The sequence below is a fragment of the Trichosurus vulpecula genome, chromosome 1, assembly GCF_011100635.1.
Source record: "Trichosurus vulpecula isolate mTriVul1 chromosome 1, mTriVul1.pri, whole genome shotgun sequence".
Taxonomy (NCBI): domain Eukaryota; kingdom Metazoa; phylum Chordata; class Mammalia; order Diprotodontia; family Phalangeridae; genus Trichosurus; species Trichosurus vulpecula.
In genome coordinates this window covers 392,426,258-392,448,669 of record NC_050573.1, presented here as the reverse complement: position 1 = coordinate 392,448,669, position 22,412 = coordinate 392,426,258, and the positions used below count along the sequence as shown (strand labels likewise).

The window sequence follows — 22,412 nt, the reverse complement described above, 5'->3', positions numbered from 1 at the left end:
TGTATATATACAGGGTATCCCAAAAGTCTTCGTGCAGTATAAAGCTATTAAAGCTGAGAACTGTGCAAAGACTTTTGGGACATCCTGTATATATGTATATATGTGTTATGTAAATAACGCATATATAAAACATATATACTTTAATACATATATAGGAATATATATTTCCTCTTAGAAATGCAGCTTTATAGATGATTTTAAAAGCTAATAGAAAAGTAGAAATCACAATAATTTTTACATGTTTTCTGAAATGAGCCCTGTTCGGATGTAGCAACTACATGGAGACAAAGCTATCATGATGGCAAACTCTTTGGTATTGTGGAAGGGGAAAAGATTTGCCCAGCACAGTGTCCCCCTTCATTCCCCTGATGATAAGGCTCGGATACTAGGAACAAATTTTAGGTGGTCAGGCAAAGAACATTCAAGTGACAATCTCTTCTCCCACATTCCCTGGATGGAGAAGAGAGATTAGTTAAGTATCCCAACATCTTACACTTGGAGTCTGTGGTACCTTTGGAAAGATTCCATGCTGGGGTAGAGACTATAAAAGCAAAAAAAAAAAAAGAAATAAAATAAAATAAATGACCCTTTTCTTTTGTTGCTCAAAGAAACAGAATTGATTACCTTTACACAAATCAATGATGCTATTAGCATTTTAGCCGTGCAAGAAGAGATAATGAACTGAAACAAAAGGTGTGAGAAATCCTCATCTTTGGTATTGTAGCTGTTGAGGTTTCCGTTGCTCTGTTCCTTGTTCTTTTGAAAAACTGCATAGGCACAAATTAAAGACAATCTTCAACTTTAAGATTACCAAGTGAGTTGTCAAATGAAGCAGCAGCCAATGGAGGCTTTTCTTTGTTTCCATTCCTGTTTCAACCCTTTCTTTGAAATCTGCTTCCGAAAAATGTTCCAAGAGGTCTGTCCAGACACAATGTGTCACACAGCATTGTTTTCCCTTCTTCTTTGCTGTTTTTCATTTCTTATTCATTTTTACTTATTCATCTTTAATGGAACAGTTTTTGTTTGTTGCAGAAGTAGGTGCAGAAAAGTTTCTTTGGTTTCGATTAAGTAATACATAAAAAAGTCTCAAGTGTCTTTAAAGAATCATTGCAGTGTTTGGCTTGCTTTTGAACACTCCAATGGTGCTCTCCAGGGGCCATTCACTGGTAAATATGCACATTGTGACCATCACAATATCCAGGAGAAGGACTGTAGGCCTCATTTGGAAGCTGGTCACCACTAAGGACAGCCAGTGTGGTTAACCCTTCCCATGTGACTTGGCTAATGTTCTCAGCATTGCCATACTGCTCACCCAAAGGGCTAGCTAAATGCAACAGCTGAGTGCCATTTGGAGTTGCAGAGGCATTCTGATTTCTAAAAGTAATCACAGTATTTTTAGGCTAGAAAATGGCAAGTAAGAAATGTCTTTGGTTTGCAGGACTCTGCTTCTTTGGTGTGCTGTGTTTTCTCCAGATTTTATCAGTCGTTATACAGGGATGGCTTAACAATGAAAGAGGCTTGGGATTCAGATGAAAAGTTATGAACAATCATATTGAGATGACATGTTGGTTGGCTGTTGGAATCTCCCCCAAGGCCAGCAAACATTGAGGGACCCCACCAAAGGAACGTATGAAATAGCAACAAAATTTGAAATAGTAATAATGAGATGAATGTTGTGGTAACAATGCACAATAGGAGGGACTAGATGGCCAATAACCAAGGAGGATACACTAATGATCTAAAAAAATCTAGATCTTTTAATATGTTGCATTTGCTCCATGTACCATAGCAGTTAAATTGGCCTCCTGAGTGAGCGTCTGCATCATGTACAAACACAGAATTGGTGGCAAACTGCAAAATGTGCTTGAAGCCATCCTTGTTCCCTTGCTATCCGCTAATGACTTCAGAATCAATGTCTTGACAATACGGACGCAAAGAATCCAGAACCTTGCTTATTTCTATAGTTATCATCTTTGTGCTTGATACTTTGAGCTCAAGTGAATGGATTTTGTTTTAACCGATCCATAACCATATGAGACTTTCTGGAGGTAAGGGAAAGAAGACCATCAACTGGATCGACCTAAAAGCTCCTAAACCATTTGGTGAAAAGATGCCTGAGTTGGAAAAACAGGTTCTTGGATTTGATTTCCACATTTAAAGTTTGTGCTCAGTAATTATCATTTTTAGGTTTCACTAGTTATGGCTGTGAACTTTGGTATATTGTAGTGAGAGGCAGCTAAGCATTTGGAAAGCAAATGAGGTCATAAATATTCCTAGAATCTCCTCTTAACTGAAGCATCTGGGGATCCCAGACTTGGAATTCCTCACAGAGGCCAGATTCCCACTGCTATTCATGGGAACTCGGTCTGCAAGAGGCTAGTAAGACTGTGTTGGATTGTTTTCTTTTTAAGCAATCCTAAGTGTGGCTGAAACCACATTGGAATTGACTGGCTTTTAGGAGAGACCCATTTGGGTTTCTGGTATGCTTAGCATGCTTAGAGAATAGTATTTTTTTGTGGAAGAGACTAATTTTTAGCTTGCACTTAGACTCATAGCCATAAAAAAAGAACACATGTCCTATGATTACAGCTAGAATAGAAATTTCTTTTTTGAGAGAATTGTGCTTTCAAATCACCAGTGAAGGGCCCCAGCTAAGAATCCTGTGTATTTTTTCCTTTTTTGTTGTTGTTTTTTCCTTTTACAGTTGACTTGTGCCCAATTTAGATTCTTTCAGTCATGCTTTGGTACAAGTGCTGGAGGTTGATGAGGATCCTCCCGTACTTAAATCGTCCTGCCATTTCTCCAAGCTGCGACGTCGGGCATTCATGAAGAAGTTACTGACTGTGGTGAGTTCCAGCCCCAGCTGCTGAGAAATGGTGATCTGCATCTCTTTTGATGGGCGCTTGTTCTCCTTGAAGATGGCGAAGAGTGTTCGGCGTTGGAGGTCAGTGAAAACCAGGCGGGATTTCTTCTGGGAATTGTTCCTGTCTTTGTTTGGTTCTTGCTCTTTGCGTTTGCATGCTTGAAGGGAAAGAGAAGAAGAAGAATCAATGTATGCATAAGTACCCATAAACCAAGTAAGGGATCCATCGACAGCATCGATGAAGCCATACATAGGGATGTAAACTGTTAAACTTTATTGTGCAAACTGCCCACCTGTCAATAACTAGGCCTCCAACTTCATCACTTTGTGATGGAAGGTGCCTGCATGGTTGGGAGGAGGAAGGAGATGGAAAATTAGGGGAGATTAAAGAGTCTAAATTTGTGCAAATTATAACTCCCTCCCCCCAATCCACCATTTTTTTCCACTCTGGAAATAGGTGATAATGAAAGGAATAATTGTTGTTGTGTGGGTCCCTGCATCTCTCTGAGCCAGGGAAAGGATCACTGCTCAAAGTGACAACAACAGATATCTAAAGCCTTAATTTGTAAATTCATAATTGAATTATAACATTAAAGTGCAATGGGTTTTTTCATACTTTTCTAAGATCAACCCTTCAATGCCATTTGACTTTTTTTTTAAAGAAATGACATTAGAAATTAGTTCAAAAAGAGATGGCAGAAAGTTGCTATCCCAACCAAAATCCCCATCTTTTAAACTTAAAAAAATACCTAACAATAGCTGGATGTGAGTTTGAGGGAAAAAATCCTGAAAATGCAGTTCTGGTCAATTCTGTGGACAAATAGGGATTTGAACTGTTCATTATGGAGCAGGTGTGAATAGGAGTAGAAGTAAAAGGCATCATGAAATATCAACTAGAGTCTGAGATTTGGAGTCAGGAAAATCTATGCTCAGATCTCACCTTACACAGTGACTAGACATTTTATATCACCATGAACAAATCACTTAACCCTTCTTGGTCTCAGTTTCCACATCTGTAAAATATGCACCTATTTTGTAAGATTGTTGTGGGAGATAAGAAACACCTAAGAGATGCAGTGACTAGAGCACTGGGCCTTGAGTCAGGGAAACCTGAGTTTAAATCCAGTCTCAGATAGTTACTAGCTGTCTGATCCTGGGCAAGTCGCTTAACCTCTGTCTGCCTCAGTTTCCTGGGTTCAATGTTATCTTTCCTCACTTTGGACAGAAGATGAGGAGGACAATGGTAATTTAATATTCACTGATTGGTAACAATGTACTTTTATTGATCAGGGAAAATTGATGGCTTTCCCTTAGCCTATGACTACTCTGTTATCTGTAATACATTTTAGGAGGCATTTAGTAAGCTCCTACTATATACCAGACTTTGTGCTTGCTGCTGGAGATACAAAGACAACAATGAAACAATTCATGATCTCAAGAAGCTTTCATTCCAGTGAGGAGAAGCACCATGGGGCTGCCTTTCCACCCTCACACATCATTTGCTTGACCTCAGGCAAGTCACATAACCTTTGGGTCATCCCTAGAGGAACATAGGGTAGATGTGGAGAAAAAACAAGCATACTTTGAAAAGCTTAAAGTTCTCTATTAATGTGAGGTAGTATTTTGATGCTATTATTATATTTGGTTATCCTCAAATACTCCAGTTAGCCTATGGTTTTATCAGATTGGAAGTTCTCTCCAGCTATGTAGAATGCAGCCTATCCAGGCCTGCTCATCATTGACTCTTGTCTATATTCTCCTCAAAGCTCATTACGCGAAGTCCACCTCCTCCTAACCTGCCTTCCTTCATTTCTTCTGAGACTGAAAGGATACTTGGGCAACCTGTCTATTATATAGATTATTTATATATGTGTGTGTATGTCTAAGTGTGTATATGTCTATATATCTCTGTATATTTGTATACATCTATATGCACATATCATTATATAGATACACATATTTATGTCTATGGATGCATATATGTATATGTGTATACATACAAGTATACATGTATATACATACATACATGAATACACACACATACCTGGTGATGGGCTACATGCCAGATGCTGATTGCTTGAGCTGAGTTGAGAGAGTCTCATTATTAGGTTGGCCACAGGATAATAGGTTTTCAGTCATATCAACACATGAAAACCACATATTAAGTTACAGAAGGCTTACAATCTGCATTCATGGAGTGAGTACCTCCTGATGGAATTACAGATCCTTAAAGTATTAAAGTGCTATTATATTACCTTTCCCTTCCACCCTTAAAATACTCTTATCCTTGACCTTGAGTTGGTGTAAATAACTTATTAGATACACTTGGCTGTTTTTAATGTATTAATACTGTGGTTGATGTGCCTAGCACATTGAGTTATGAATGCTTCCCTCCCTAATTCTGTATGTTCCAAAAAGGCAGGGACAAGGTCTATGTAATTTTTTTTTTGGCCAAGCCTAGCACAGGGGCATTAGGCACTTAATAAATGCTTTTATTGATTCTGGCCCAGAAGTATTCATGATGATTTCTCAATGACCTCATACTCTAAGCCAGTAATACTCAGTCTATTAGCAAAGTAGTCTGGAAAAGTTAAAATACTCAGTACATGTGAAACATTAAGCAAAAAAACCCAAGAGACTGTGTTTGTTACAAGCACATGAAAAAAGCTCCAACTCAGTGGAGACATAGGTTCAAAACGAAGCTATTCCAAGATGATTAAAGGCCAAAAGGGAGTTATATTCAGAGAAACATTTATATGACTCATGGGCATGCATAGAGTATGGGTCAGGTATGCCCTGGTGTGACAGACAGTATGTCGAGGCCACATTCTATGCATGTCTATAGTTTATATCAGTAGGGGAAGCTATGAGGTATGGTTGTACGCTACCGTTTGGATCAAAAGCAGTGTTAAGAGCCAGAATTTTAGAATCTCTTCATATGAGGGCAACAGTTTCCCAAATAAATATTTTGGTTACTGCCATTAGGCTGGCATGACTTAATAGTGAAATCCAGAATAGTTGATGGATACTGTTCTACCCTTCCCAACATTCTGTTTCTCTTTCTTTACTCAGACTTTTTCTAGTGGCAACATTCTGTTTCCATTCACACATGGGACCTCAGAAACACTCTTCTTGATGTCAGAATAAAATGGAAACCATGGGTCAAAACATAAACACAGGGTCTGAAGATTACCCATATGTAGATCTGGCTTAGCTGCCATGTCTAAAAAAGGAGGCAGAAAGGACTTGGGGGCAAATACTCACTAACACCTTGTCTCTTCAGTTCACTCTCCCTCCCCAAACTTTTGGAAAATGGAGCTGTGTGTAGACAAAAAAAGCTGGAGATGTGAAAGCATCCAAGCAAGCAGGAAGGAATGGGTTCAAGGAGTAATCTACAGATAGTACAGCAGATGCCACCTTGGACTGGAAGAGTGATCAGGGCATATCACAATCAGAAACTATTTGTTGAAAATCATTATGTATTGCCAACCCAGAATGAGTAGGGAGAAAGATAGTGAATCCTATCCCATACTTTCTTTCCTCCAACCTCATCTTTCCTAGAGAAAAGTAGTCAATTCTTTCCCTTGTTACCTGTTTTCCTCTTAAATGTTGCTTTAGTTCTGAAGGATTTTTACTTTCAGTAAAAATCATCAACCAACACACCAGAATTACTGTTGTACTTTACTTAGTGCCAAAGAATCTATGTGAAAGGACTAGAGAGGGAGTGGATTCTTCTTCCAGAGATGAGAAGTTTTGTCTAAATCAGGGCTGTCCAACCTTAGGTTTTTATTGAAACAATAGACAATAGATTTTGATTTGCCATTTTAGTGAGAGCTCTGTGGTAGTTCGTCTTCATTTACTAAAGCATTTATGTAAATTTCTATGCTTGTAAGCTGACCACATTTTGGATAGCCCTGGCCTAAAAGAATTAGGCTGGGACTTGTAGCCTTTAGGGAAAAGGAGGAGGACCAGTAATGAAAAATACAAGCTTGGTGATGAATTCAGGATTCAGATACTCCTAGAAATAGAATTGTATTAAATTGTAAGCTCCTCCACTAGGTTGTAAGCTCTTTGACAGCAGGTTGTATCTTTTACCTTTCTTTGCATAAACTTAGGACTTGGCACTTAGGATAGTACCTGGCACACAGTAAATCCTCCAGTTGACTTAATTGTGAGCTGGTAAGAACAAAAGGAAGTGAAGGGTGAAGAGCAGGCATTTTTACTTTTCTGTTTGTGACTTTGGCCAGGCCACTTGTTACCCCAGGCTTTGAAAAGTAAGCCCCACTCTTGAAGGAGAAAGAGTTGCTTAAGAAGGGAAACCATACCCCGGGGAGGGGGGGAACCTCTAGGGAAACTCTGCCTACAAGAAGGGAAGAGGAGCATGTTGTATAAGCATGTTCAATAGGTCAGCTGGCTCAGTGGGATGACTGACAGCTCAGCCTTTCTTGTTCTGAAACCATTATGAGAAGCCATTATACGTAAAGAGTCACAGATAGACTCAGGAGGACTGAGGGTCGTTGGTTTTTTTTTTTTGCATTTTGTTGAGTATTTAAAAATAAAACTGACATTACTTGTAGAACACAGGTCATAACTTTCCCATCATCACATCATTATTGGCTGATGTTTAAAAGTATATAAAAGTATGTAGGCATGCACACATAAAAAAAAAACTACTGATAAAAGTTAGATTCTGGAAGCTAGGCCTCACCTTAACTCACTGGCCTGGTTTCCTCTATTCCTAATGTACAAGTCTCTGTGCTTGTATATTGAATAAAATCTAATCTTTCATTGTGTTCTGTATTGTCCAACTTTAACGGCAAGGGCTATTGCCTTCTATAGGTACTTAATGAATATCAGTCAAATTGAGTTGAATAGTAGTTATAGCTTTTCAAAATGCCTTTTGCCTCCTATGAACATAACCAGTAGAGATGAGTAGGATAGCCATTTTTAATCCCTGTTTTACAGATGAAGAAATTGAGGCCAAGACTGCTTAAGTTATTCACCTAGGATCATCACACAGAGCTAGTCAAAGTATCAAGAGGAGGGCCCATGTCTGTGGGAGCCCTTTGCTTTTTTTCCCCCTACTGGACTTCTTTGCTTCCCTTGCATGAGTCACAGGACCTCTCTTCATCCTCCTTTCCCGTTGTATAGTTCCAAGTCTGTGTCATTTATGCTGAGAATGCTGAATAAATATTGTTTGATGATAATCACCTTGTATCTAAAACTGGGCAAATATATCCTGGCAAACATTGCCTAAGGTTCTCTGTCAATTCATGTTCCATTGGATTAGCCATAGGCCCCTCAATTTTCATACTGATATTGATTATTCATCAGATAATGCTGTATTTGTGCTTTTAATAAGGTGTTTAGACAGTGTGGGTACAGGTAAATGTTGGTCCTGTCAGATCACATTTGGTGGTCAATACATATATTTCATTTAAGAGAAAAACGTTAAAGACTTAATGTTCAGCAAACTGCAGAGAAACAAGAACAAATCAATATGTTCTACACTTCCCTAATAGCCTTTTGAAGCCACCAGATACCTCACCAACAAAGGCAGCCCTGCAACCTTTCTAATTTCTCACAGGCTAGGAATACACTGGTAGTCCCTGACCCAAAGCAACTGGCCATCTGTACATCATTCATCTACATTGCCTAGTGCTCTCTGTCAGTAATTACTGCCCTGATGTATCTCCTCACAAATGTTATTATTAAAAAGTCAAAGGAAGACGGAAATAATGGGAAAACTCCTCCCCTGCTCCATACACAAACAATTGCAAGACTAAGAAAGAAAAAAAATCAGACTGGGGAGTACAGAGGGGCTCCTGGACTCTGGTTTAGCAAGTGTACCATTTTCCTTTTCAGGGTTTCTAGGACTGAAAACATGCCTCCACAAACTTTGACATGCTTAGATAGCAAGTTATTTGTATTAGCTGTATGTACATTGATGTAAGAGAACAGCTTGGTAGTGCAGTGAAGAGAGAGCCTGCCCTGTAGTCAGGAAGACCTGAGTTCAAATACAGCCTCAGATGCTTACTAGCTGTGTGACCCTGGGCAAGTCACTTAACCCTGTTTGCCTCAGTTTCCTCATCTGTAACATGAGCTGGAGGAGGAAATGGCAAACCAGTCTAGTATCTTTGCCAAGAAAACCCCAAATGGTGTCATGGAGAGTTTAACACCACCCCAACACAACAACAAACATTGATATAAGACACAGCATGATATAGTGGCTAGAGAGCTGACTTCCTATTTAGAAAGACCAAGGTTCAAGTCCTATCTCTTACACCTAAGGTTGCATAACCCTAGGTAAGTTTTTAAATCTCATACTGCCCTAGATGGTTTTCTAAGATGCCAAGGTACAGAACGGATTCTAATGTTCTTTAGGAGGGGGCAGTCTATCACCCTGAGCTCCCTACACTAATGAAATCACAGGCCCAGTCCAAAAATAAGCACATGCATATGTACTTTTACATACTTTTACATATCAGTCAACAACAATGTGATGGTGGGAGAGTTCTGACCTGTATTGTACAAGTAGTATGAATTCTATTTTGAAATATTCAGAAAAATGCGAGAAGAACACCCACAGCCCTCAGTCTTCCTGAGTCTATCTGGGACTGTTCATAATGGTTTTTCAAACTGGAAAAAGCTGGAAGATGCTGAGATTGCAAGATCCTGGGTCAGCACCCTCAGGAGCTACCCTCAGGCTTGTATCCAATTCCTTTCTTACCCTTCAAAGCAATGTACATCTGTATGATCTTCTTGAGGGGACAGGAGACAAAAAAAAAGAATTCTCTCATGAGTTGGTGGGTTTGTAATGTGTGCATATATACATGTGTGTGTCTCTGTGTGTGACAAATTTGTCTGTAGAGAGGCAAATGGACCCACCATGTTAAAGTAGGGTATAAGGCAGGGCTCTGCTAGAATCTTTCACTGGCCCTAACATACCAGACTAAGAGGACAAAGATGGCTCTTGCTGGAAACTTGAATTAACTGCTTAAAATCCAGATTAAAAATAGCAATACCAAACATTTGTAGATTGCATTTAAGAAGGATATTGCAAAATTGACCTTTATTAAGAGTGGGGCACTGTCTTCAGAGACAGAATAATTTATAAATCATTTCTGCCTAGTTTTGGTAACTTTCCCTCTTGGTGTGGTTTGTTCCCTGTGTGCCACAGGGTGAGGGCTATCGCCAGAGCCTGGACTAGCAGTTGGCAGCTCCTGAGGGCACAGCTAAAGAGACAGACTTTGAAAATATTGCTTTGTTTAAAAAAATGCAACTATTTTAGGGCTAGAAAAATTTATTTTCCAGTGTACACAGGCATGTCTTTTGTGACAGGTGAAGTTGTACGCGTTTAGAGTAAAAGCTCAAAGCTTGAAATTAGACAACACATGAAAAGCATAATTTTCAAACCTTGCCTTATTCTGGCTTTGCCAATCACAATTAGTCCAGCCTCTACTCAAATGTAAGGCAGAGGAAGTATCCCTTCCAATTTCTTTAAATAATCTGGGTTCATCTCCAGGTTAGTTTGTAGTGGGCTGAGATGACAATTGAATTCTGAAGTGACTTTGGCATATTGAGATGCCGAAGTTTTGACTTTCAAAATGCTATGTGGCCTTTCAATGCTTGGATGGTCTGCTTGAGGGTTTGGGATATTTGATTCAATTTAATTCAATTCAATACACATTAATTTAGTACCTGCTCCAATTAGGAAGAAGAACTGCCCAGAGTCTCTCTCATATTATTGATAATTTAAAATACATTTATTATTTCTAGGACATAATTTACAAACTGCTCCAACATAAAAAATGTTCATTGATGGACACCAATTTATCCAATAATAATAATTCTATATTTTTTATACTGTATACACTTTATTTTTTTTCAAAGTACTCCTACAATGTTCCTCTGAGGTAAGCAGGTCAGCTATTATTATTACATTTTCACACACAGAGAGATGGTGAGTACAGAGGTTGTGACTTTTGGGAAGTAATACAGTGAATGGGTCCATTAGAACCAAGGTCCCTGGACTCCCAAATCCAGCAAGCTTTCCAGCATTGCATTCTCTTTCCCCTCTCTCTTTCTTCCCTTTCTCTTCTTTCTCCTTCCCTTCTCCTTGCCCGCTTTGTTTCTATCTGTTTATTTCTCTCTCTGTCATCCAACACCGTCATCATTGTCACAACTCACAATTACATCATATTTTAAGGTTTATAGCATACCTTCCTAAAAAGAAAAATCCCATGAGGCTGGTAGTTCAAATATTATTATTAATTACCCCTACTGATAAGGAGACTGAAGCTCAGATATGTTATATTGCTTGAACACACTTCTGTTCCTGGCTCATAATGTTTCTCTCTACCCAACTACTTCCCTAAAATTAGTAGATTTCAACATGTATATTGATACCCTCTCAAATATCTTGATTTCCTAGGCCCTTGTTCAACTTAATTCCTTTGACCTATTCTTTCACATCACCTGAGCTACATGCAGATGATCCCACCCTTGGGCTTGCCCTCACTCACAACCTATCTCTGTATTCATGAACCCTGAAATGTCTTTATCTCATCATTGTTTCTTTCCCTATGACTTAGGACTTCTAACTCTGTTCTTTATACTCACTCTGACCTCCATTCTGCTGGGCCTCAATTCTTCCCCATGCCATCACACCTGTACTGGCCGCAATCTATTCCTTTCTTTATCTTGACCCTTTGGTGAACCAGTTCAGATTATGTTATTGTCTACTCTCAAATCCCTTGCCCCATTCTCCTATCACTGATAACATCTGATTATGCCTCACAAATCCTAAACCCTGGGTAACTCTCACCATTGGCCTCTACTCCTATTCACATACTTCTGAACAGAACTGGGGAAAGTCACGAAACCATGCTGATGGGGCCTGTTACAAAATTATGTTATGTATTCTTAACTGGATTCTCACTGTAGCAAGGCAATCCTTTTATATCTCACTAAATTATTCTGTACCCCACTCACCATAGCAGCTAATTTAACTTTCCTCAGCAGCCCCTCCCCAGCATTCTTATTACTTTGCCTCATACTGCACCCTCCCCCCCACCCACATACACATACATATGCAGGCACCTAATAAAGGCACTTAATGAGCACTTCTTATCTCACATTATTCTTTCCCCACAATCACCTGCATTTCTATGCTCACTTGAAGAGATGTCCCTTTTCCTGTGGAAACCAACCCCTCTCTACATGTACCCTCCCCGCCCCCCAATTTATTTATTTATTTATTTTTAGTTTTCAACATTCACTTCGATAAGATTTCGAGTTTTAAATTTTTCCTCCTCTTTTCCCTCACCCCTCCCCGAGGTGGCTTGCAATCTATATAGGCTATGCATGTACAATTATATTACCCACATTTTCACATTAGTCATGTTGTAAAAGAAGAATCAGAACAAAAGGGAAAAACCAAGAGAAAGAAAAAAAGAGAAAATTGTATGCTTCAATCTACATCCGGATGTGGATAGCATTTTCCATCATGAGTCTTTTGGAATTGTCTTAGATCATTGCAATGCTCAGAGGAGCAAAGTCTATCAAAGGTGGCCATTGCACAATGTTGCTGTCACTGTGTACAATGTTCTCCTACTTCTGCTCATTTGCTCAGCATCAGTTCATGTAAATCTTTCCAGGTTTTTCTAAAATCTACTTGCTCAGCATGTCTTATAGTACAATAGCATTCCATTACATTCATATACCACAAGTTGTTCAGCCTTTCCCAAATTGATGGGCATCCCCTCAATTTCCAAAACTTTGCTACCACAAAAAGAGCTGCTATAAATATTTTTGTACATGTGAATCCTTTTCTTTTTTATGGTCCTTTTGAGATACAGACCTGGATCAAAGGATATGCTCTCCAGAATGGTGGGATCATTTCACAACTCCACTATTAGTTTTGTAGAAATGTCTAATATGATTATACATGTATAGCCTATATCAGAATGCATGCCATCTGGGGGAGAGGAAGGAAGGAGGAAGAAAATTTGGCACTCAAAAATCTTATAAAAGTGAATGTTGAAAGCTAAAAATAAATAAATTAATTAATCTAAAAAAGAAAGAAAAAAGAAAAATGCATTAGTGTTTCAATTTTCCCCCATCTTCTCCAATGTGTATGATTTTCCTGTTTTGTCGTGTTTGCCAATCTGATAGGTGTGATGTGGTACCTCAGAGTTGTTTTAATTTGCATTTCTCTAATCAATAGTGATTTAGAGCATTTTTCATATGACTATAGATAGTTTTAATTTCATCATATGAAAACTGCCTGTTCATATGGGAAGCCCTCCACCACCACACGAACGCACTCGAGGCCTGGCAGAGGTACACCTTAGGCACGGGACCAGAGCATCCGAGAAAGAGGGACTGGGACTGGTACAGACCCCACCCACGCGGACACGGCAGGGGGACGACCTGGTGAGACCTCAGAAAAACAGCACCTGCGCACCCTCACCAAATGACCGCAGGCTTCCCTCTCGCTTCCCCGCATCCGTATCTCAGAGAGCAGAGCCTCTCATACCGAGGGGAGAGCGGGGTGCCTGTGAGATGACTACGCATCGACAACACACAAAGGCCTTAGCCCAAAATGGCCAGGGTCTCCCATTGCATCCTGGGCCATCTCCAGTCATCCTGGTGAATATCAGGCCACTGAACTCAGATGGCTCTGGAGGACAAAGTGAGGCTGGTGACCTTGCACAGCCCTCCCTCACTCAAAGTCAATTGCAAACCATGTCATCATTTCCCTGATGCCATGGTCCTCTTCCAAAAGGAAGGACAAACACAAGCCTGTTCATATCTTTTGACCAGTATTCCTATAAATTTGATTCAGTTCTCTATACATTTTAGAAATGTATATGTACTGGGTGTAAAAGTTGTTTCCCAGCTTTCTGCTTCCCTTCTGTCTTGGTTGCATTGGCTTTGTTTGTGCAAAACCTTTTTAATTTAATTCTACATGTACTCTTGATCCTATCCATTTTCTCCAGCAGATTGTCCTTCATTATCATCTCCACTCTCAAATCACTTCTTATGTACTTGGCTCTTTCCCTGTTGCCTACAAACACACTAATATCCCCTTCATGCTTTAAACATGTTGCTTGATCAGATCATCCCAGCTAGCTATCTTTTCTCCTCTTCTTGGCTAAATTCTTTGAGAAAGCTGTATATACTATGTGCCTCCACGTCCTCCCTCCTTGCTAGCTTCTAAACCCTCTGGCTTCTCACCTCATGATTCAATTGAAATTGCCCTTTCCAAAGTAATTAAGGATCTTGTAATGACAAATCTAATGGAATTCTTTCCAATCTTACCTTTTACCTCTTGGTAACTTTTGACACTGTTGACCACCATCTCCTGAATACCCTGTCTCTATGTTTTCATGCCATGGCTCTCTCTAGGTTCACCTTCTACATGACTCAGTCTCTCTTGCTTGATCTTTATCTGTGTTATACCCCCTAATTATGTGTGTCCCCCAAGGCTCTGTCCTTTCCTTTCCTTCTCCATCCATACTATTTTTGCTTGGTGATCTCTAAAGCACCCATAAGTTCAATTATTACATCTAGGCAGATGATTCCCAGATCTCTGTATCTAACTCTACTTTTTCCTCCTGAGCTACCATCAACAATTAATAATAGCTAAAGATGCACATCTCAGATGTGACACGTCCAAAACCTCGATCCTCTTCTAGCTTCCTTATTACTGTCAAGGTCCTATCATCCTCCTAGTCATCTGGGCTGAAAATGTTGAAGTCATTCTTGACCCTTAACTCAATCTCACACCACATGTCTAATCCACTGTAAAATTGCGCCATTTCTAAATTCGCAACATCTGTTATATATATTCACTTCTCTCCACTCATACAGCTACCATCCTGGTACCTTGACCTTTTTTACCTTTCACCTGGACTATTGTAACAACCCTCTGCTTGCTTTCCTAGCCACACATCTCTCCCTCACAGACATCATTTGGGGGAACAACTCTTGAGGAGAAGTCAGCCACCCTCCCAACTGGGCGACTAATTGAGATACCCAGGGTGGACAAGCCAACTTAGCTGAAATAGCGAGACAGGTGGCAGCATGTCCCATTCAAGTCAAACCAGCACCACCTTGATCACTGCCTTCCCTCTGACCCTGATGGGGAATGCCAAGGCCCCTGAACCTAAGAGCCTCTGGAAGTGCTCCTCAAACTACCAGACCTCTTCTAGTTCAGCCTCCAGCCATTATTGAGAAGAGAAGTCATTTTGGAGAAGGGGCCCACATTTCTCATTACCACTAGCAGCAACTGCTGACCAACTGCCCCTAAAGGGCAGAAAGGTACAAGAGCCTTGAGAATGGTAGCCTTCCTTCCCCTCTGCTCCCCAGGTCATCATGTCTGCTTCAAGCATCTCTCACTGTCATCATCCAGGAAAGCAACTCTTATGGATAAGGGGCCAATCATCCCTACCAAGCGCTAACCAACTGCCACACACAGGATAGACAGGTCAGCCTAGCTGAAGCAATAAGCCCCCCCCCCACCGGGAGAAACAGAAGGCAGTGTGTGCCAGGTGCTACTGCCACAGTTACTGAAGACCCAGGAAAGAAAGTTTCTTGCCACCAAAGTCCTTGACACTGTCAAGTGGTTCAACATCAGGAAAAGTTAAGATTTTATCAGTGGAAATGACAGTAAAGAAGAAGCTTTAACATCTGCTTTGCTAATGCACCCTGAGGAACATGGGACTTTCTCATCTGATTTGCAGGCGAGACCTTCCATGTGTGTGATCTCCCCATTGGAATGTAAGTCCCTGAGAGCAAGAACTATCTTATTTTTCTATTTATATTCATAGTGCTTGGTACAGTGCTTGCATATAATAAATGCTTAATAAGTGTTTTGTTAATGAACAGAGTTTGGATTCAAAACCAGGTTGTCCTGACTTCAAGTCTGGTTGGTTCCCCCGCCCCCCCCCCCCCCCCCCCCCCCCCCCCGGCCCACCACCTTGTTAGAGCCTCTGATATCCATTGTTGCATCCAGAGTGATGCCTCCAAGGGCTAGTGAGGTATGCAGGGCTGTTTGCCCTTACACTAAATAATCAATTATTCTAATTATTTCTGTTTTTTCTTCCTATTTCTATCTTCCTGGGTTTTTTCTGCTTATTTTATACTGTGACTCTAAGGCAATTGACCTAAGTGTGACTCCTTAACTGTGGTCTTTTCTATAAGGTAAAGTGCATGGCCTGTGCGACAGCTATTTTCCTTAAGGCTCAGATGTTTGGTTTTGTTTCTTGCTTATTTTGGTGTTTGTATCCTGCTACAGGAACATTACAAGAAAGGTTGTGGCCCTTCAGGGACCTTGTGACATCTCTGCCATTATGTTTAGGTATTGATTTGCAAGGGTCCTTCTTTCCTACTGGGTCCTATAGGACCTACAGCCATTCTTTTCCTGAATCTCAGTTTCCCTAGACAAGAACCTCATGTAAGAATGCTTCCTATTGGGGCAGCTAGATGGTGCAGTGGCTAGAGCACTGGCCTTAGAGTCAGGAGGACCTGAGTTCAAATCCAGCCTCAAACATTTGACACTTCCTAGCTGTGTGACCCTGGTCAAGTCACTTAACCTCAATTGCCCCACCAAACAAAAAATAAGAATGCTTACTGTTAATCCAAGAACACCCAGTAGTTCTTAATTAATCCCTTAAGTACTAAGTACCTTAAGTAGATCCTCAGGGTTATTGTATCTTTTCCTTTTTATTGTTATATATATAATGACTATGTGTTTCTAGGACTCTTCTGATCTCATTCTCCACGGATGCTAGTGTTTTTCTTCTGAAATTTTTTTTATTGAATTTATTTGGTATACATTTTATAAATATTGTTCAGTCATTTTTTTCAGTTGTGTCTGACTCTTTGGATCCCATTTGGGGTTTTCTTGGCCAGGATGCTGGAGTAGTTTGCCATTTCCTTCTCCATCTTATTTTACAGATAAGGAAACTGAGATAAACAGAGTTAGGGGACTTGCCTAGGGTCACACACTAGTAAGGGTCTGAGGCCAGATTTTCACTCCTAAAGAGGAGTCTTCCTGACTCCAGCCTTGATGCTCTACCCACGGCACCACTTAGCTGCTCAATATACACCACTGTATATTGAGTACTACGTTGTACACAGAAAGAACCGCAGTCATGAAACAGTTGAAACTAAGTGCTGTGAAATTATAAAGAATAAACTTGGCCCAAAAGAAGAGATATGAGAGCACACCTCTTCTAACTCCTGTGAAACATTGAGGTTTGCATGTCTGGAGTATTACATATAGATAATTTTCTTGACATGTTGATCAGTTTCAAGGCATGATTTTCTCTTCTTTTTCTAAAAAATCCGTCCTTGTTATAAGAGAAGGATAAGGGTGGGTAGAGGAGGGATATAGGGGGAAATGTAGGCAATGAAAACCCAAAAGGTAGCAATAAAAATCTATTTTTAAGACATCCCCCCCTTGAATGATTCTCTAAGTTGTCTGTTTAGTTGCTCATTTTCACAACCTTAGCTCTTTGTAAATGTTTTGTGTTAGAGAGACTGGCTCAGGGTTAGAAAAGCTCAGCTTCATTATTCTTAACTTCCGCAAACATACATAAATAGAGCAGACCAGGATTTGTAAAAAGTGAGATATTTTCACCTCAAAATGCTTTCCTGGAGCACCGACTTTAGAGGCAAAGATTTGAAAAGCAAATGATAATTCACTCCATGAGGAGATTAAAGGGGAGGAGAAGAATGGGGGGGAGGGGGACAGAAAGAGAAAAAAGGTTGAGTGACGACATGTATCATCCTGTGCTTTCATCTGCCTGTCAGAGTGGGAAGGGGCTGATAGGGGCTAACTAGGAAGATAATTAACCATGTGGTTCCCCCTACAGAAAAGCCAGGCACTCACCTGCCACTAATTTTCCTCCCGGTGACAAAGGTCATTTGAAATTTGAATGCTTGGAATAAAGGGATTATTGGAAGCTGAGCACTTGATGCAGATGGGCATATGGGGCTGTGCCCAAGAGGGCATCAGAGGCCTGTTTTTCAGGTGTCTATTCCTCCTAGGACTTGGCATAGATGGGGACAGTGGAGGCAGTCAGAGCCTTAGCTATATGCCTACAATGCATCAACTACAAAGGACTGAGACTAAATGTCCTGGCACACTTTTCCTGGTTCCTTCCTTCCTGAGATGGCTAATCTGATTCTGGGGTTGAGAGGGTGGCTTATAATTGCTTTGGGTTGGGCTTGATGCTTTGGAAAGGGGGGAATTGAATCATCTGGCTTGGTCTATTATTTGGAGGCCAGTCTTGGGTTAACCAACATTTTATATTACTTACATTTGACAGGCATGAACGTATAATCTCATTTGATTTTGTTTGTTATAGATTATGAGATTTTGAGCTAGAAGGGATGCTTAGAAATGGAACCTTTAATCCAGCCCAACCATCTACTGATTGAGCTCTAAAGGAGTTAAGCAATGTGGCTATTTGTTGGCGTCAAGGCTTAGACTAGAGCTCAGGTGTCCTGACTCTCAGTCTAGTGTACCCTCTGCCCCAAACATGTTCTCTTCTCATAACAACCTTGAGAGGTAGATAGGGCAAGCATTATTATCTCCATTAGATGAGGAAACTGAGGCATGGGCTGATGGAATAATTGGTTTTACAACACACAATTAATTGCTAGTAAATCTTATACTAGAACATCTCACCCTGGCCCCAAAGACTCCTAGGGGTTGGCATGACTAAGAATGAGCAGGATTCCCTAGGACCACTAGGGAACAGTTTGGAGCAGTCCTGGGAGTAGAGAGAGGGTTGCTGTTTTTTTTTTTACAAGGCATTACTTCATACCTTTAGTGTTGTACAAGATAGCTTTCCTTATATTTTACTGAAAATTTCAGATTCACACAAGGAAAATGCAATCAGGTGTTTTTCCCAAAGGAGAGTGGAGCTGACTTAAAGAGAGTAATAGATAATTACAATAGCATTTAAGAATTTTAGGGGCCTCCAAAAAAGGGGGAGGATATCTAGGTGGTGCAGTGGATAGAGCACTACCCTTGGAGTCAGGAGGACCTGAATTCAAATTTGACCTCAGACACTTACTAGCTGTGTGATCCTGGGCAAGTCACTTATCCCTGATTGTCTTAAAAGAAATCCAATTTTAAATCTCTTGGCTAAATATGAAGGACCAAGGGTGAGACAGCTTTGTGGTCTGTCTGACTGACTAATAATTATGCTAGATGTATATGATTTCTGAGTTGGGAGTGACCTCAGAAGTTATTCAGACCAATTGCTTAGGGGAAACCAAAAATAGTCCCTTTCAGGATCAATGATAAGTGGTTATACAATTTCTTTTGGTTTTTTATCTCATTTCTGAATGAAAACCTTCAATGATGGAGAATGCACAACCTCCAAAGGGAATTCCTTCTCCCAATTTTTGGATAGCTCTATGTATCTATCTGTCTATCTATCTATGTATCTATCTATGTATCTATCCATCTATGTATCTATCCATCTATGTATCTATCTATTGATGTCTGTTTTCTATTTATTCATCCACCCATCTGACTATCTATCTATCTATCTATCTATTGCTATCATCCAGAAGAAACAGTATTCGTTGTCTCCAATGTATATCACATTACCTCTCTTGTCTAGAGGGATATGAGAGACTTTGTGAAATGCATGGCTGAAATGTAGGTAGTATACTATAGGTATGATATGTTCCTGATCTGCTAGTCTAGCTATCTTATCAAAAAGAGAAATGAGGTTAGTGATTCATGACTTGTTCTCATAGTGATCATCACCTTCCTCTCCAAATATCCAAAACTTTCCTTTTAATAATCAGTTCTTGAAAATTTCTGAAACTCCACATCAAGCTCACCAGCCTAGAGTTTTTTGAACCCTTCCTTTTCCCATTGCCTTTTGAAAATTAGTAAAACGGTTTTTGATCTCCAATTGGTACCTCTCCCACTTTCCATGATTCAGTTGATGAAATAATTGTATCCCCATACTTTTTGATATTTTAGGATGTAATATGTCCATTCTCAAAGGCTTGAATGATAACTAGGAACTATTTTATCATTTTCTCACTTACCTTCAGTTCCAATTTCCTTTGAACTCATAGTGTTTCACCCTCTTTAGTCTAAAGGTCATTCTTTTCACAAAGAACACAGAAGCAAATGAGAAGGTAAATAACTTGCTCTCCTTGTCATCTCTATTAGAACACTTACCACAAGAAATGTCTATCCATTCTTTGACCTTTTCTTGTTATCAACATAGCTCTTTTCTAAGCTTAAAATTTTTGCAAACCTCTAACTAGTCATGCTGGCCTTTTGGCTTCTTTACACTTATTTTCCAAGTCCAAGATACTTTATTATATTTGTCCTCATTTCCATCTTCTGTACATGACCTTTTAAAATATGAGCCCATGGGAAAGCTTCCCCTAAAGCCACATCCACCATTTTAGAAACTTCTTCCTTTTTTTCCTCACCAGAATCATTTATGACTGCCTTGTTAGAATGATTTTCTCCAGAGTCCCCCATCTCTCTTGTGTTGACCTTCCTTTTAGCATCTCAGGCCACTGAGATCCCATCTAGCTTTTCTCTGAATTTTCTGAAATCCATTCTCCTAAGTTCCTTGTCAGACAACACTGTTCTCTTCCTTATCCATCCCCAACTCTAATGAGTGCACATCTACAAGGTTTCCACCACACTCATCAGTTTCTCCTCATTGGTTAGAGGAGGGAGCAGAACCAGTCTTTGCCCAAGCCAAAATGGCTGCTTTGATAAAAGCTATGATGGTGGGAGCAAGGGAGATCCTAGTCTAAAAGCCCCCCAAAATGCTCCTGGTGAGATGGGGTGAAAGGAATGTCCTATGAAAGCACTGAAGGAATAGACTAAAGATGAAGGGCTTTTTATATTGTGGTAATTGGGGTTACATATGAATTTTTAAATTAAAAGTAATAGGTCCTAGCTATTTTAGCTCCCCATTAATCATTGGTGTAATAAAGCCTCACTGCTACTCAAGTTAGAATACAAATGAGAAAAGGTTGGGAGTCACTCCACTGATAGTTTTTGGGGGGAGAAGATGAGAAAGTAGCTCAAGCACTAGGAAAATCACTCAAATGGAAGTTGTTTGTAAAAGAAGAAAGGGAGGTAGGAAGGGAAGGAGGGAAGGAAGATTCTTAGCACAAACAAGTAGATCTCCACATAGAGAGACATGTGAAGGATGTGCAGACTAGGACCAAACACTAGGCAAATGCATAAATAGGGATTATGTGCAAGCAAGTACTTGATTGAATTCAAGAAGTCTGGCTTTGACTACTTTCTGCATGCCTTTCCCCTCTTCAGTTTTCCCACTCTTCTCTTATCTTTTTTTTTAACCACCCTTCTCTCTCTTTTATTTTCTCTTCTATTTCCTCTTATCCTCCTGTCATTTCTATTTATTAGTCCTTGCACCCTTTTCCTCCCAGAATTCTTTCTTGACTCGTCTCAGCACTCCTCTCCTTCATCCCTTCCCTCCCCCTCTCAATATCAATTTCCTGCTGACTACTAGGCTAGCATATGGAAGCCTGCTGGGAATCATCTTTCCTTAGGACACTTTTCCCAGAATACCACGGGAACACTTGGCATTATGGCAGAAACACACACACACACACACACACACACACACACACACACACACCCCAAAACCCTTTTTCTCTAGTGCTATGCAGGAATGAGAAAGAGGCAAAAAGTATCTGGCGTATTGAATGAAATTTAATTCACAAGCAAAAGTGCCATAACAACAGAATAGTGCTAAACCAGTGGAAAAAGTCAGGGTGCAAGTAGATTTAAGTAGTCCATTCTGCAAGCATACTTTACTTAACATCCTTAATTGGCTTCCTAAAAACACAGTGTAAGGTGAAACAATATTACAGGGGGCAATTAGCTTCATACGTTCAATGTTATAAATGGAAGATCATTCACTATCAGTGAAATTTTACTTTATGGTGAGGTTTGATTATAACATATTAATGTCATCATGATCAGGGCCACCTTTATTTGGGGCACACCTGAACATGTAAGGAGTAGGGAATTGGCTAAATTTCATGATTTCAGCATATCAAGAAGGTGCTGAGGTTGTTCCACCCCTACAGGTGAACCTGCTCCTTCAACTCATCTTTGCTGATAACTATAATTCCATATAGATTTTCCTCCCTCTTTGACAGAAGACTTCGAATTGAAATACAAAGCCATTTGGAAGGTGTAACTTACAGCAGCTATCTGTTATTTACAACTCAGGCTAGTGAAAGATATGATTCCGATTTCAATGGATTAATGGGAAGCAATGTGGGGTGGTGGTGGTGAGGTGAGGCTGGTACTTCCAGATCTGGGATTTCATTGGTTTAAAGGAGTTCCTGGTGAGGACACTTCCTCCACTGATGCAAATTAGCAACTGCTTTGCAATTTATAGTCTTAGAGAATTGCCTGAAGGCACCATGGGTTAGATGATTTGCCCAGGGCCATTCAGCTAGTAAATTTCAGAGGTGAGAAGTAAGACTGGAACCCCGGACT

The 22,412-nt window shown here is 40.1% G+C and overlaps 1 protein-coding gene across 1 annotated transcript in view; it reads right to left on the bottom strand.

The window, feature by feature from the left end:
• Nucleotides 1-573: 573 nt before the first annotated feature.
• ONECUT2 (one cut homeobox 2) overlaps nt 574-22,412 on the bottom strand; it is a 56,279-nt gene continuing 34,440 nt past the window's right edge. The window contains exon 2 of the mRNA XM_036757418.1: nt 574-3,021. Within this exon, the coding sequence (XP_036613313.1) occupies nt 2,735-3,021 (287 nt within the window). The 3' untranslated portion in view covers nt 574-2,734. The remainder of the gene's footprint in view (nt 3,022-22,412) is intronic.